Source organism: Orycteropus afer, unplaced genomic scaffold (assembly GCF_000298275.1).
Source record: "Orycteropus afer afer isolate SDZICR_OR568_19922 unplaced genomic scaffold, OryAfe1.0 scaffold00123, whole genome shotgun sequence".
Classification (NCBI taxonomy): Eukaryota; Metazoa; Chordata; class Mammalia; order Tubulidentata; family Orycteropodidae; genus Orycteropus; species Orycteropus afer.
The window spans coordinates 6,774,727-6,788,117 of record NW_006921710.1 but is presented as its reverse complement, the minus strand read 5'-3'; the positions used below and the strand labels follow the sequence as shown (position 1 = coordinate 6,788,117).

At 51.3% G+C, this 13,391-nt stretch overlaps 1 protein-coding gene and 1 non-coding gene across 2 annotated transcripts in view; both read right to left on the bottom strand.

The window, feature by feature from the left end:
- NIBAN2 (niban apoptosis regulator 2) overlaps positions 1–13,391 on the bottom strand; it is a 32,484-nt gene that overhangs the window by 1,964 nt on the left and 17,129 nt on the right. Inside the window, exons 7-13 of the mRNA XM_007944373.2 lie at positions 13,014–13,119; positions 11,536–11,703; positions 6,331–6,446; positions 5,641–5,745; positions 5,386–5,548; positions 1,324–1,511; positions 382–537 (exon numbers count right to left, since the gene is read on the bottom strand). Coding sequence (XP_007942564.1) covers positions 382–537; positions 1,324–1,511; positions 5,386–5,548; positions 5,641–5,745; positions 6,331–6,446; positions 11,536–11,703; positions 13,014–13,119 — 1,002 coding nt within the window. The remainder of the gene's footprint in view (positions 1–381; positions 538–1,323; positions 1,512–5,385; positions 5,549–5,640; positions 5,746–6,330; positions 6,447–11,535; positions 11,704–13,013; positions 13,120–13,391) is intronic.
- On the bottom strand, positions 1,641–1,775 carry LOC122150333. Its single transcript, XR_006163610.1, has one exon. It is a non-coding gene; the product is annotated as a small nucleolar RNA SNORA9 (small nucleolar RNA).

Here is a 13,391-nt window from a genome sequence, read left to right as displayed (position 1 = left end):
TCACCCACCCAGTCACCCACTCATTCATCCACCCACTCACCCTCACCCTCACTCACCCACCCCCTTACACACTCAATCACCTATCCTCTCAGCTACCTACTCACTCACTCACCCACTCACTCGCATACTGTCTATAATGTGCCTAGCGCTGGGGCCAGTTCCTGCTTCAAGGTAACAGGAAATATAGGTGGGGCTTGGGCCCTGTGGGAACCTACAGGAAGGGGAATAGGGGAGCAAGGGGAGCTTCCTGGGGGAACAGAGGGACAGGCATTCCAAGGAGATGGGGAGCACAGGCAGCAGACCAGAGGGGAGAGTGCCAGTCTATGCGGCCAACAGGGGGACCCTGGGGGGTGGGGTGTGTGGGGCAGCATGAGGACCCACCTCACGCATGTGGATCTGGGCTCGCTGCTTGAACACGGACGTGCTGGACACGTCAAAACGCTGCTGCAGCCCATCGAGCCGCAGGGGCTCCATCTTCTCGTAGCAGCTCTGCATCTTGAGGGGGTGGAAGGCCAGTTGGGACAGCTTCTCCATGTGCTGCAGAAGGGTGGGACATGTGGCTGAGAGGCCAGGCAGCCCTGGAGACCCACGGCTGCATGGGCCCTGGGACAGGAAGGACAGTGACCTAGAGCCAAGGATGCATGCCGGTGCACAGCACCACACAGAGAAGCCAGCCTGGTGTGGGGAGAGGGTTCTCATCCTCTCTGGGGTGCTGGATGACCTTGATCAAGTCTCTCACCCTCTCTGAGCCTTCATTTTCTCAGCCTCAAAATCAAGGGATAGTTTTTGATGATCTCTAAGGCCTTCCCAGTTCTCAAATTCTGATTATTGTTGTCTCTGGACTCCCCAACTTGGGGTATGGAGAGGAAACTAAAATTACAGGATCAGACTCTGACAGCTACATGGGAATCCAAGTAGCTGACAACTGCAGTGTGGAGCCTGTGGTCAGGCATTCACCCAGGTTATGAGATGACTGAGGGCACGTGAGAGAGATGGTCTGTGTCCCTCTGTGGGCTGCATGACGTGGTGTACAGAACCCTTTTACCTCCTCTCCCTCCCTCCCTTCCCATCCGTTCTCCGTTAAATTATTTTATACTTTACCGTCCCACTTGGTTTATAAAGACTGAAGGCAAGGGTAATATTCCTACTTTCCTCTAGCTGCTGGGCCCAACAGGACTTCCCACCTGGCTCATGGGTTCCGACCCTTGACCTCCATCAGACCCTCTCTGTGTACAGGTAAATGTCAGGGAAAAGTGGGCCTGATGGGGTCAGACCAGTCCCAAACCCACCAAGGGCAGTCAATAGGATGATGCTAGGCCTCACCTCACCCAGCTTGTCTATGCCGCCCTCATTGATGACATTCAAGTTCATGTCAGTGACTTCCTTGAAGAAGACATCCCGCACCTCAGTGAAGCCCTGGCTGGTGGGCACCATCAGGGCCTCCAGGATGGACGAGATGTAGGGCTGGACGTGGTTCCGGACACACACCTCCGCCTTGGGAAGGATGAAGGCTGCACCCAGAGGGAGCCCAGGTTGACAGAGGCTCCAGCGGGGTAGCGAGCAGCCCCCAAGAGTACCTCTAGGCCATCCCACAACGCCAGACGCTAGAGGCCTGTTTGTTTATTTGTTTCCTTTTATCCAATTGTCTGAAATTTCTATAACCTTGCTCTGTAGATGCTGTAGAGCGAGGCCTCAAACCATTTCAAAATTGTTCTTGCAAGCGCTGTAGGAATGCATAGGGCCACTCCAGACCCAAGCACGCTGGAGGCTTGCCATGTTGCATTATTTTTTTAATAAAACCACTAGTGACAACATTAGAAAGCTAAATGGTTCTAGAGGAATATTTGATAAAGAAAATAAATTCATCCAGTAAAAATCCTGGGCTCTGAGGCTGAACCCTGATATTTTTGAAACTGTGATGGCAAGAAACTAAGAAAACAGCTCATCCAAAGGGGTTTCTGCTTCGCTAGAGTCAGAGGAAAACTCATTTTTTGGAGACCTTGCTCCTCTGTTGAAAAAAACAAAAAACCAAACACTTTAGAGAATTCAACAAGCTTCTTGGTTTTGCAAACACTGAGCCAAGTCTGATTCTGGAATGGTGGGCAGGACATGGCTCTGTGTAACTGTGGAAAAGGCCAGCTTCCCTGTGAGCTGGGACCACCTCCAGGACATTCTGGTCAAGGCATGTATACTCCCGGGGGGGGGGGGGTGATAGCCTCCCCTCTGCCTGACTAATGCTGTTGTTCCACAAAATAAATGTCAACTCCCAGTCTCTTGTCCAGCTCAGAATGACTGTGACTAGGAGAGAATCCACAGGAAACTGCAAGGGTGCTATGGGTGACAAACAGCTGAAGGACCCCATCTGATTGGGAATAGAAAGGAACATAAAAAACCCAAAGCCACTGCCATGGAGTCAGTTCCAACTCCTGGCAACCCTATAGGGCAGAGGAGAACTGCCCCATAGGGTTTCCAAGGCTATAAATTATTATTCTTTTTTAAATTGTGATTTGGGTGGAAGTTTACACAGCAAATTCATTTTCTATAAAGGATCTCCTCCACACTGTTTCATGACACTGACTGCAATTCCCCACAGCGTAACAGCTCTCTTCCCACTTCCTCCCTGCAGTTCTTCTTCCCTGTGTCTTTCCTATGCATTCCTGCCCCCTGAGCTATCTCCCTGTGCAAACACTGCCCTTCTGTTCTCCCATGATTGACTGCTCTAAGGAGTGTATCTACCTGATGTAAATGTTCACCCTATACGCCTGTTTATTGTTTGGCTGGAAGCCATGGGAGTGAATTCAGTTAAGCTTATAGATCTTTATAGACACAAACTGCCTCATCTTTCTCTCACAGGGCAGCTGTTGGTTGGAACCACTGGCCTTTTGTTTAGTAGCTCAATGCTTTAACCACTCTGCCACCAGAGCTCCTAGAAAGAACATAAAGTGACCTAGAAATTTGAACCTGTTTAAGTAAATCATGTCCAAGTTAAACTGATCTCTGCTGCAATCACATGTAAAACCTGTGTTCAGCTAAAGAAGAGTAGAAGTCTTAAACCTTAACCTTAAACCTTATGACAATAATTTAGGTCTTCAAAATCCAGCATGTGCAGAAAGGGGAAATGCAAAACAGAAGTTCAAATTCTCAGGGAATTCAGCCTTTCTGGAGCCATGGAGGCTAGATGAATCCCTGAAATTACTGCCCTGACATAATCTTTAAACCTTAAACCAAAAATATCCCCGGAAATCTTCTTAAAAGCAAACAAAAGTTTAGCTTAACTAATGAAGAATGTCTGTCTCGACTGTTAACGTGTTTTTAAGATCTACCTATACAGCAAAGGCAACTCACAAGATGAGCTAGGAACCTCAGGGGACAGTGAGTTTGTGTTAATGAGGGAAGAACAACTCAGAAAAGAAGGGTGAGGGTGACTGCACAACTCAAAGAACGCAGTCAGTGGCGCTGAGCTGCACACGCAGAAACCTGGCAGAGTCCAGGTTTTACAAAGTGGGTTCGTAGAAATAAGTCACAGAACAACTCAAAGGGGTTGGAGGAATGATGGCTCACATTTGACTTTGATTTTTAAGAACAGTCATTGAATCAGGTCATTGCTGTGAATGAAATTTACATTGTAAAGAATTCCACCTGGTGACAGACACACAGACCAGTGGAACAGAACTGAGAACCCAGAAATAGATCCATCTACCTATGGTCAGCTGATTTTTGACAAAGGATTTAATGAAATCCATTAAATGGGGAAGAGATGGTCTCTTTAACAAATGGTGCTGGCAAAACAGGATATCCATTTGCAGAAAAATGAAACAAGATCTGTACCTCACACCATACACAAAAACTAACTCCAGATGGATCAAAAACTTAAACGTGAAACCTAAAACTATAAAGTTCCTCAAGGAAAAAATAGGGGCAAATTTAGGGGCCCTAATATATGGCATAAATAGCATAACCCAAAATGCACTAACAGCAGAAGATAAACTAGATGAATGGGACCTTCTAAACATTAAATTTTTATGTGATTCCAAAGCCTTCTCCAAAACAGTCAAAAGAGGAAAACATTTGAGAAAAAATATTTGGCAATGACATATCTGACAAGGGACTTATCTCTAGAATTTATAGAAAACTCCAACACCTCAACAACAAAAAAACAAACAATCCAATGGGCAGAAGATATGAATAGACACTTCACCAAAGAGGATATTCAGGCAGCCAGCAAATACATGAAGAAATGCTCACAATCATTAGCCATCAGAGAGATGCAAATCAAAACAACAATGAGATACCATCTCACCCCAGCACTAATAATAAAGTTCAGCAAGACAGAAAATAACAAATGCTGGCAAGGATGTGGAAAGACTGGGACTCTCATACACTGCTGGTGGGACTGTAAAATGACACAACCACTGTGGAAAGCAGTATGGCAATTCCTTAAAAAATTGGAATTAGAAATACCATTTGACCCAACAATCTCTTTACTAGGTATATATCCTAAAGAAGTGAGAACCAGGACAAGAACAGATATATGCACACCCATGTTCATCGCAGCACTATTTACAATAGCCAAAAGATGGAAACAACCTACATGCCCATCAAAAGAATGGATAACCAAATTATGGTACATACATACAATGGAATACTATGCAACCCTAAAGAATAATGTAGACTCTGCAAAACACCACTTAACATGGATGAACTTGCAGGGCATTATGTTGAGTGAAATCTGTCAATCACAGAGAACAAATATTGCATTAGTTCATTATTGTAAAAAGCCAAGGAAAGGTTTATATATGGAAGGAAACTTTCTTTGTTGGTTACCAGGGGTGGGATGGGAGGAGAGGAGACACTGCAAAAAAAAAATAATAATAACTTCCCCACCATTAGTTTGTTCTCATTAGTCCCTCTACCCTGAATATCTTCTTGCTGTCAAATTATGACTTGTCAAAATTCTATCTAATATTCACAATTTCAAGCACCATTTCTCTACCTCTCTCTCACAAACTCCTCCTGATCACACGAGTGAATAGACTACTCACACAGTATGAAGTACTATGAAAGCAAAAAAAGAAAAAAGAATTCCACCTAGTATAGGTCTCCATGGAGTCCCTGGGTGGTGCCAACTGTTAAGACACTCAGCTGCTATCTAAAAGGTTGAAGGTTCGAGTCCACCAGAGACACCTCAGAAGAAAGGCCGGGTGATCACTTCCACAATCAGCCCCTGAAAACCCTGTGGAGCCCAGTTCTACTATGACACACAGGGGTCAGAACTGTCTTGATGGCAACTGGTTTTTATAGGTCTTCGAGAGAGAGAAATTAGTTTGACCCTGACCTCTGGAGGGCCCAGGCAATAACCCCAGACGTGGCAAGTGGCCTGCCTACCTCGGATCTTGTTGGCCAGATGCTCCTTGGAGGTGATAATCTGGTCCATGTCAGTGCGGATGACCGCCTCCATGGCCGGCCGGGCCAGCTGCAGCTTGGCCAGCACCGCCTCAAAGCGTGCCTTGGCCTGCTCGTACACCATGCGGTACACGGCATCCGAGATCTGTGGGCAGAGCCACAGCATCAGCACCAGGGCTGAGGGCACGGGGCCAGCGGCAGGCCCCGTCTCCTCCCCCAGATCCCAGGCCCGCCCACCTGGATCCACTGTCTCTGTCGCTCCTGGGGTTTCCCCTTCAGCCGTGGGGCGAGTTCGGCCTTCAGTTCAGGGCCCAGCTCCTCCATCACCAGGTTGCTCAGGATCTAGGACCAAGAGACACAAGCCAGCGCAGGGGTTGGAGCACGTCCAGGTGACGTGTTCTTCTCTGCTCAGCCACTCGAGCCCCCATGGCTTCCCCAACTCCTCTGCACTTGGCCCCTCGCCCTCCTTCTCCTGAGCCCATTCCCACAGGACCCAGACTGGTCTGCTTGGATGTCCTTCAGGATCCTCAGGTTCAGGGGTCCCACCCCAGGAACTCTGCACATGCTGCCTCCCTGTCTAATACTGCACCTCTCCCCCACCCCTTCTGCCTGCAAGTGGAATTGTGTGTGTTTGCTGAATGTATTTCTCCTACAGACACAGAGCTCCCTCTCTGAGATCCAGGGCCGTGCCCATCTCATTCACAGCTGCACCAGCACCAGGCCCAGGGAAGGTGCATAGTAAATGATTGAACACAATAACAACACCTCCACCTGGATGGCCCACCTGGGTCCCAGCCTGTCCAGATCTGATTTGCTGTCTCCTGCCACACCTACAGCTCCCCACAGCCCATCTTTGTGCCCAGCCCTGCCTCTGGGCCCTGAGCTCAAGCAACGCGCCTTCTGCAGCTGCCCCCACTCTGGCCTCACCTGCACCTCGTTCCCACACAGCATCTCCCAGGTGCCGTACAGCTCCTTCGATTGGCGGTACATGCGGATGGCATCCGTGAATGCAGGGCCCTCCACCTTGGAGTCCTCGGGGATCCCTGTCAAGGAGAGGGAGAGCTGGCACAACGGCCCAGGGACCACCACCAAGACCCACTGACTAACCAAACCTCATGCATGCACACATGCGTGCACACTTGTGTGCACACACACGTCTACACATGCATGCACGCCCAGAGAGGTGGCTGTAACTCCGGCCACCCTTGCACTAACTATAGCGGTCAGAGTTACAGTGATAGTAAAGCACCCCACCACCTCCAATGAGCCCATAAACGGTCAGATAGTAAATTTTTTTTCTGGCTCTGCAGGCCAGACACCTCTGACAACAACCTCTCAGTGCTGCCATTATGGCTATAACACAATAGTAGCCACCGAACCAAAAAACCAAACTCACTGCCATCGAGTCGATCCTGACTCATAGCGACCCCCTTCGGGTTTCTGAGGCGGTAGATCTTTACAAAAGTAGATTGATTGCCCAGTCTTCTGTGGAGTGGCTGGTGGGTTTGAACCGCCAACCTTCTGGTTAGTAGTCAAATAAATGCCTTAGGCACTATACCACCAGAGCTCCTTGAAAGTTGTTGTTGTTGTTATTTGCCGTCAAGTCGGCCTGACTCATAGCGATCCCTCCTTGGGTTTCCGAGGCACTATCACTAGGGAAGTAGGATTGCCCAACAGACACTATGTTAACAAGTGGGCGTGACTGAGTTCCAATGAAACTTAATTTATGTAAATAGATGGTGAGCCAAATTTGGCCTGAGGACCATAGTTTGCTGAGCCCTGTTCTAGATCATGGGTTCCACTGAGTCCATTTGCCCTCACACATTCACTGCGAGGCTCCATGGGTCACAGTGTGGAGCCAGGGCTGTAAACTACAAAGTCCAGCGTCAGGGCCCCAGTGCAGGTTCCCAGCCCTGCACAGCCTCCGGCTTTTTATTAGTAACTGGAGTGATGAACTGCTTCATGCTGCCTCCCCTGGCAGGCAGTGGCAGGCGCAGCCTCGGCCTTAACACCAAGTGCCCAGACAAGGCCCGGCACAGATTTTTGTTAGTGGTGGTAGTGTCAGTGGCCCAGATGATTCTGTACCCCCCTCTCCCACCGCCCCTGCCCCACCCCCGGCCCCCGCAGTGTCAAGGTGGGTCAACAAACAAGGCGTCAACCTCCAGACTTGAGGCTGGAGAGGCAGGCTGCGGGAAGTTGCAAAATCCACTTGGGGAAGAACGTGGTTAAGCACCACCAAGCCAGGCAGCAGACGGTCAGCCTGACTGTGTGCCTCCGACCACCCCGTCCTGAGGCTGAGGGAAGAGGAAACAGCAGCCTGTGCGTCAGAAACCCCAACTCGCACTGTGGTGACTACGGGCTGAGTCACCCCCACAGAGAAAAAGCCCCTCTGTGGTATGGGGAGCCCCTCCCTCACCCCACAGACTGAGCACGGCAACCACCGCCTGCCAGAACTAGAAGGGAGCTTAGCAGTGGGGAAATCGAGGCCCAGCCCCCTGCCCTGCCCTGGCTGGCTCCCTGGGCCCACAATGGGGGTCTAACCCCTCCATCCCAGGGACCTGAGGTTAGGCAAGAGTGACAGAAACAGAGCAGAGATGCTCCAGCTAGACAGCATGTGGGCGAACATGGCCCAGGCTCTCAGGAGGGGCATGGCTCCCCGAGACCAGCATGTGTCCAGAAGATACGGACCGTGCGTTTACGCTCAGCCTGTCGCACATCAGGGATTTCCACTCTGCAAGCAACAAGCCAGGTGTGCAAGGCAGGAGCCTCTTTCCAGGTGGCAGGAAGGTGAGGCAGAGGGCAGCCCAGCGGCAGCCACGCCTGGGCAGAGCAAGCAAGAGGCTGCTGGTGTCCCAGCCCTGGCTCCGAACAGCTAGACACACAGCCTTGGGCTGGTCCCCAAGCTTCTATGTCCCTTGAAACCCTCTCTATGGTACACGCTGAACTGCTGGGTTAAGGAGAGTTGAGAACAACTCCTCTGAGCTCTTCAGCCCTGGCCTGAGCACTTCAGGGGGATCTGCTCATTTAATAGCTCTCAGCACAGCCCGTGAGGGAGGAGCTATTCTTAGCCCCACTTTTCCTAATAAGGAAACTGAGGCTCAGAGAGGCCAAGAGACTGGCTCAAGGGCACACAGCTAAGGAATGGCAGCACCAGGGCCAGATCCAGGACCAGTGACTCCAGCCAGACTCCGAGACATTCTGCCTTTACAGTCCTAAGGGGGTCAGGCTGATCCAGGAAAACCATGTTCCTCAGTCCCGGCCAGCAGCAGAGGTGGGTCAGCCAGGAGGAGGCCATGACCTCGCACCCCAGGTCCACACGGAGGACTCGGTGCAGCAGCGACAGTGAGTGCCCAGCTGCCTCTCGCCACTCCCCCACTGCTCCAGGAATGCAGGATGTGACTGGCCCTGGGTCAAGCTGGCGTCCACCCAGCTTGGCTTCCCTCCACCCCCCTACCCCGTACTTCCTGGCAGCCCCCAGAGTAAGCAATTCCAGGCTCCACAAATTCCAGCCCCAGCCTTGGAGGCCAGAGGAAGCAGATAACTTTCCCACAGTCCTCAGGGTGGGGAAAAGGCCCACGTCTAAAACCAGCCTTGTCAGCCCACCACGGGGTGAGGGTGCCACCCCTCAGCTGGAACACCTCCTGTCTCAGGACGTCCCTTCACCCCCCACACCCCAGGCCTGGCAGCTCTCCCCACCGCTCCCACCCATCATGCCCACACCCAAGAGGCTTCCTACAGCCTCCCAGCAGAGCCCAGCCTACATGCCAGGCCCAGGGCCAAGGGCTCTACCTGAACCACTCAGTTACCCTTCCCAATAACCCTGGGAAGTTGAGCTTATCATCTGCCCCATTCTACACATGGGAGACTGAAGGGGGGCTCTTCACCTGTCTGTCCCCATTCGCCCCTACCTTGCCTCTCCACCTGGCCTGAGGTCACCCAACCAGGTTAGCCATTGCCAGCTGGACTTGAACCTGGAGAGGGCAGAGCTGGGCCAGGGTAGGGAGGGTGCCCCCGGCCAGGCTGCCAGGGCCCTGACTGACTCCACCCAGGCACCGTCCCACAGCCCCCGGGAACTTGGGAACAAGAGGTCCTTTGTGGGCAGGCAGGGCCCAGCCCAGGTGAAGACCTGGTTCCTCCTGCCTGGCAGATTCCAGACAAAGCAGAGGCAGCTTTGGGGAGTTAAGCAGGACAGGCGGGGTGAACAGAGCCAACAACCAGCCCGGCCTCCAAGTGTTGGTGCTCAAGCATTCACCACCTGGAGTAATCAGACCAAGCTGGTGTCCAAGGTGGGGCAGAACAGAGGACAGGGCAGGGGGCAGGGGCAGCTGCCTCCCTCTCAGAGACCCTGAGGCCAAGTCACCGGGCAGGAAGTTCAGCATCCAGAACAGGGGGAGGACCGCTACATTCATCTGGGGGGACAACTGTAAGCTTTCTTTGATAAAACTCCTTAGAGCCCTATCTAACCTGACCCCAGTCCCCCTTCAGCCCCATCTCAGGTCACCCGCTCCCCGCTTCAGGGCCTCCCCACTACGTTCATCTGGGGGGACAACTGTAAGCTTTCTTTGATAAAACTCCTTAGAGCCCTACCTAACCTGACCCCTGTCCCCCTTCAGCCCAATCTCAGGTCACCCGCTCCCCGTTTCAGGGCCTCCTGCAGTTCATCCTCCACAATTTCTGCCTCAGGGACTCCCTCCATCCTTCCTACCACCTGAGGAGGCTGAAACACTCTTCTCCTGTTCCCCGACTATGCAGCCCTCAGATCTCAGCTGAGCCCTGACCGTCTCCAGGGAGCCTGCAATGATCAAGCCCTCCCTAAAGCACACATGCCCTCCAAGCTCCCTGGGCAGCCCCTGCCCAGCACGAACCCCATCTGTGACTCCCCAGCGTCTTCATCTGTTTAACGTCTGTGTCCCCCCAAGACTGCCAGCGGCACGAAGGCAGGGACCATGTCTGCTGCCTCGCTGCATCCTCCGTGCCCAGACCAAGGCCTGGTTTAGAGCAGATGCTGAAAGTGTCCCCTGAATGAATGAATGAGCCGGAGAGACCTCATAACTTGACAAAGGAGAACAATGAGGCCCTGAGGAAAAAACTAAAGCTCCTCGCAGGTTGGTAGTAAAGAAAGAATATAATGGCCAGTCTTTACTGAGTGGACTCCCACTGTGAATCCTCATAAACCCCTTAAGACACAGGAGGGATTATCATCTCCATTTTACAGAGGTTCCAAGAAATCCATCAGTCTCTGAAGGTCATGTTAAGGAGCCCTGGTGGCACAGTGATTAGACACTCAGCTGCGCCACCAAAAGGATGGTGGTTTGAACCCACCAGCCTCTCCAAGGAAGAAAAAGATGTGGCAGTCTGCCTCTGCAAAGACTTCAGACTTGGAAACCCAATGGGGCAGTTCAACTCTATTCTATAGAGTCGCTATGAGTTGGAATCCACTTAACAACATTGGGTTTTGTTAAGGTCATGTTGCTAGAAAGTGGCAGAATTAGGATTCAAACATAAGGACTGTTCTGTGAACAATTTCCCCAAGTTTTTTCTGAGCAGCAGAAAGTTACATTTTCATGGAGGAAAAAGGTTAAGGATAGTATCATAAAGGTTTCTTAGAAGAAAAATTACAAGTTCATAGAGCAGGGTTGTTATGCCACCTTTGGCCACTGGGTGTCCCCATTACATACATTCAAAAAAAACAAACAACCCACAGCTACCAAGTCTATTCTCATACCCACCCTATAGGACAGAGTAGGAGCTCTGGTAGCCTAGTGCCTAAGGCACTTGACTGCTAACCAGAAGGCTGGCAGTTCAAACCCACCAGCCACTCCTTGGAAGGAAGATGGGGCAATCTACTCCCGTAGTGATACTGCCTCGGAAACCCAAGGAGAGACTCTACTTGATGGCACATAACAACAACGTAAGACAGAGTAGAACTGCCCCATTGGGGTTTCCAAGGCTGTATGTCTTTTGCAAAAGCAATCTGCCTCATTGTTCTCTCGTGGAGCAGCTGGTGGGTTCAAACCACTGACCTTCTGGTTAGTAGCCCAACGCTTCAACCACAGTGCCACCAGAGTTCCCTTTACACACGTTACCCCAGATAAATGCCCCTGCTGCTTCCAGTGCCTGAAGGCTGCTCACCATTGTTGCAGTGCCGGATGCAGTCCTGCAAAGCAGCTTGCCACTTGTCCTGCTCGGCCTCCGTCATCATGCAGAAGTAGTAGTGACGTGCAGAGGGATGCCAGAGGATGAGAGGGAACTGTGTGGGGCATTTGAGGATGGGAGTGGTACCCGACTTTGACGTGATCCCTGTGAAGACAGTACCCACTGAGTAGCTGCCCACTGGGATTTCCCTCAGCTAGAGGACAGCAGGCAGCTGATCCCTCAGCCCTGCTCTGAAGAACAGGCTCAGGGTCATAGAGGTTGGTCTGTCCCAGGTCATCAGCAGGTCAGTGGGGAGATGGCATCCTCCTTGGTGTATTCTCCACAACTTGGCTAAAGGAACCTCAGAATACCACGGCTTCCATTTAGACCTTTATCTTAGAGCCAGTAATACTGTAGCATCCACCTCCCTCTTGGGTAATGTTCTAAACTCTATGTGCAAGGCACACAGGGTCAGAGCTCTCAGAAGTTCAAAGGCCAAGCATTACCTTCCTGGGATCCCCTCCAAACTGCAGCTGTGGAGGCCAAGGTGTGGTTTAAATCTCCAAGTGGGGAGGGAGGAATGGAGAGCAGGGGTATAAAATAAACAAAAAGGGATTTTTTTTTTCTTTATTTTCTTGGCATGGTTTCAGCAAGATAACTGGTCTTATGCTGCAATGCCACCACTGTTGTGTTAATAATATGTCAATAAAAGTTCTTTGTGCCTGGCTCTGCATGGGCCTCTGGTGGGCACAGTGTACATACCCCCTCACGGGATCTGCACAACACCCAGAGAGGTCAATAATCTGAATGTCTGCGTTGTGTAGATGCTGAAAAAACTGAAAGTCAGAGAGAGGAAGCAACTTGCCCAAGAAGACATGGCACAGACAACCCAGAGTCGGGACTGGAATCCAGGAATGTCAGAGTCTAGCCAGATCCTCCTCCACCACCACCAGCAGCACGGGTGTTTTACTCCCAATCCCAAGCTAGGCATGTAGTCTGCCCCCAGGTGAGGCAGGTGCTATTCCAATTAGGCTGCTGGGAGTCTCGGACAAGGCAGTAGAAACAGAACATCTAAAGTAACTCCTCACAAGTGCAGTGTTGACTTCACAGTTTATAAAGCTTACCTTTATACCTCACAGTTTATAAAGTCACCTGGACTGACTTCTGGAAATCCTTCAAGAACAGTGGGTAGGGCAGAGAGCAAGACCCCAGTTCCATAGCTACACCTTGGGAAGCTGCAGGACTCAGGGTCCACACTGGTCCAGCCCCTACTCACTGAGTGGCCTCGGGCAAACCCCTGCCTCACAAACCCTCCCCCCTCTGAAGTTCTGCTTGGTGCCTGGTGACAACTGTAGGCCCAGCTGGTCTTTCTGAAAACACAAGACCTGGAGCTCCAAGCTCAGGGCTGCCTCTTCCTCTGGCCAACTTCTAGGGCCTTCACAGGGCATCTCAGCCTGGGATGCATGGTCCTTTACCTGGTAAAGAGTTGCCAACAAGCTCTAGGTACTGGTCCACTGAGGTGAGGATTTTGTAGCCTGCACTGTTGATGATAGCTCGAGGTGGGGCCTGCCGCTCATAGGCCTGAGGAGGGGGCAAGAGAGAGCGTCTCTGAGAGGAAGAATGTGGCCAAGCCCAAATCCCATTCCCAAACAGTCCCACTCAGTGTTGCTTGTATGACGAGGGCAGAGAGGAAAAGGGAAAGGAGGAGGATGCGGAGCGGGAGGAAGAGAGGGACAAGGAGAGAAGAAATTTGACTGCCATCATGACTAGAGACAGCATGGTATAGTGACCTAAAGCCAGGGTCTGGGCTTAGGTCAAATCCTGACTCCACTAGGTACAATAAAGGTGATGCT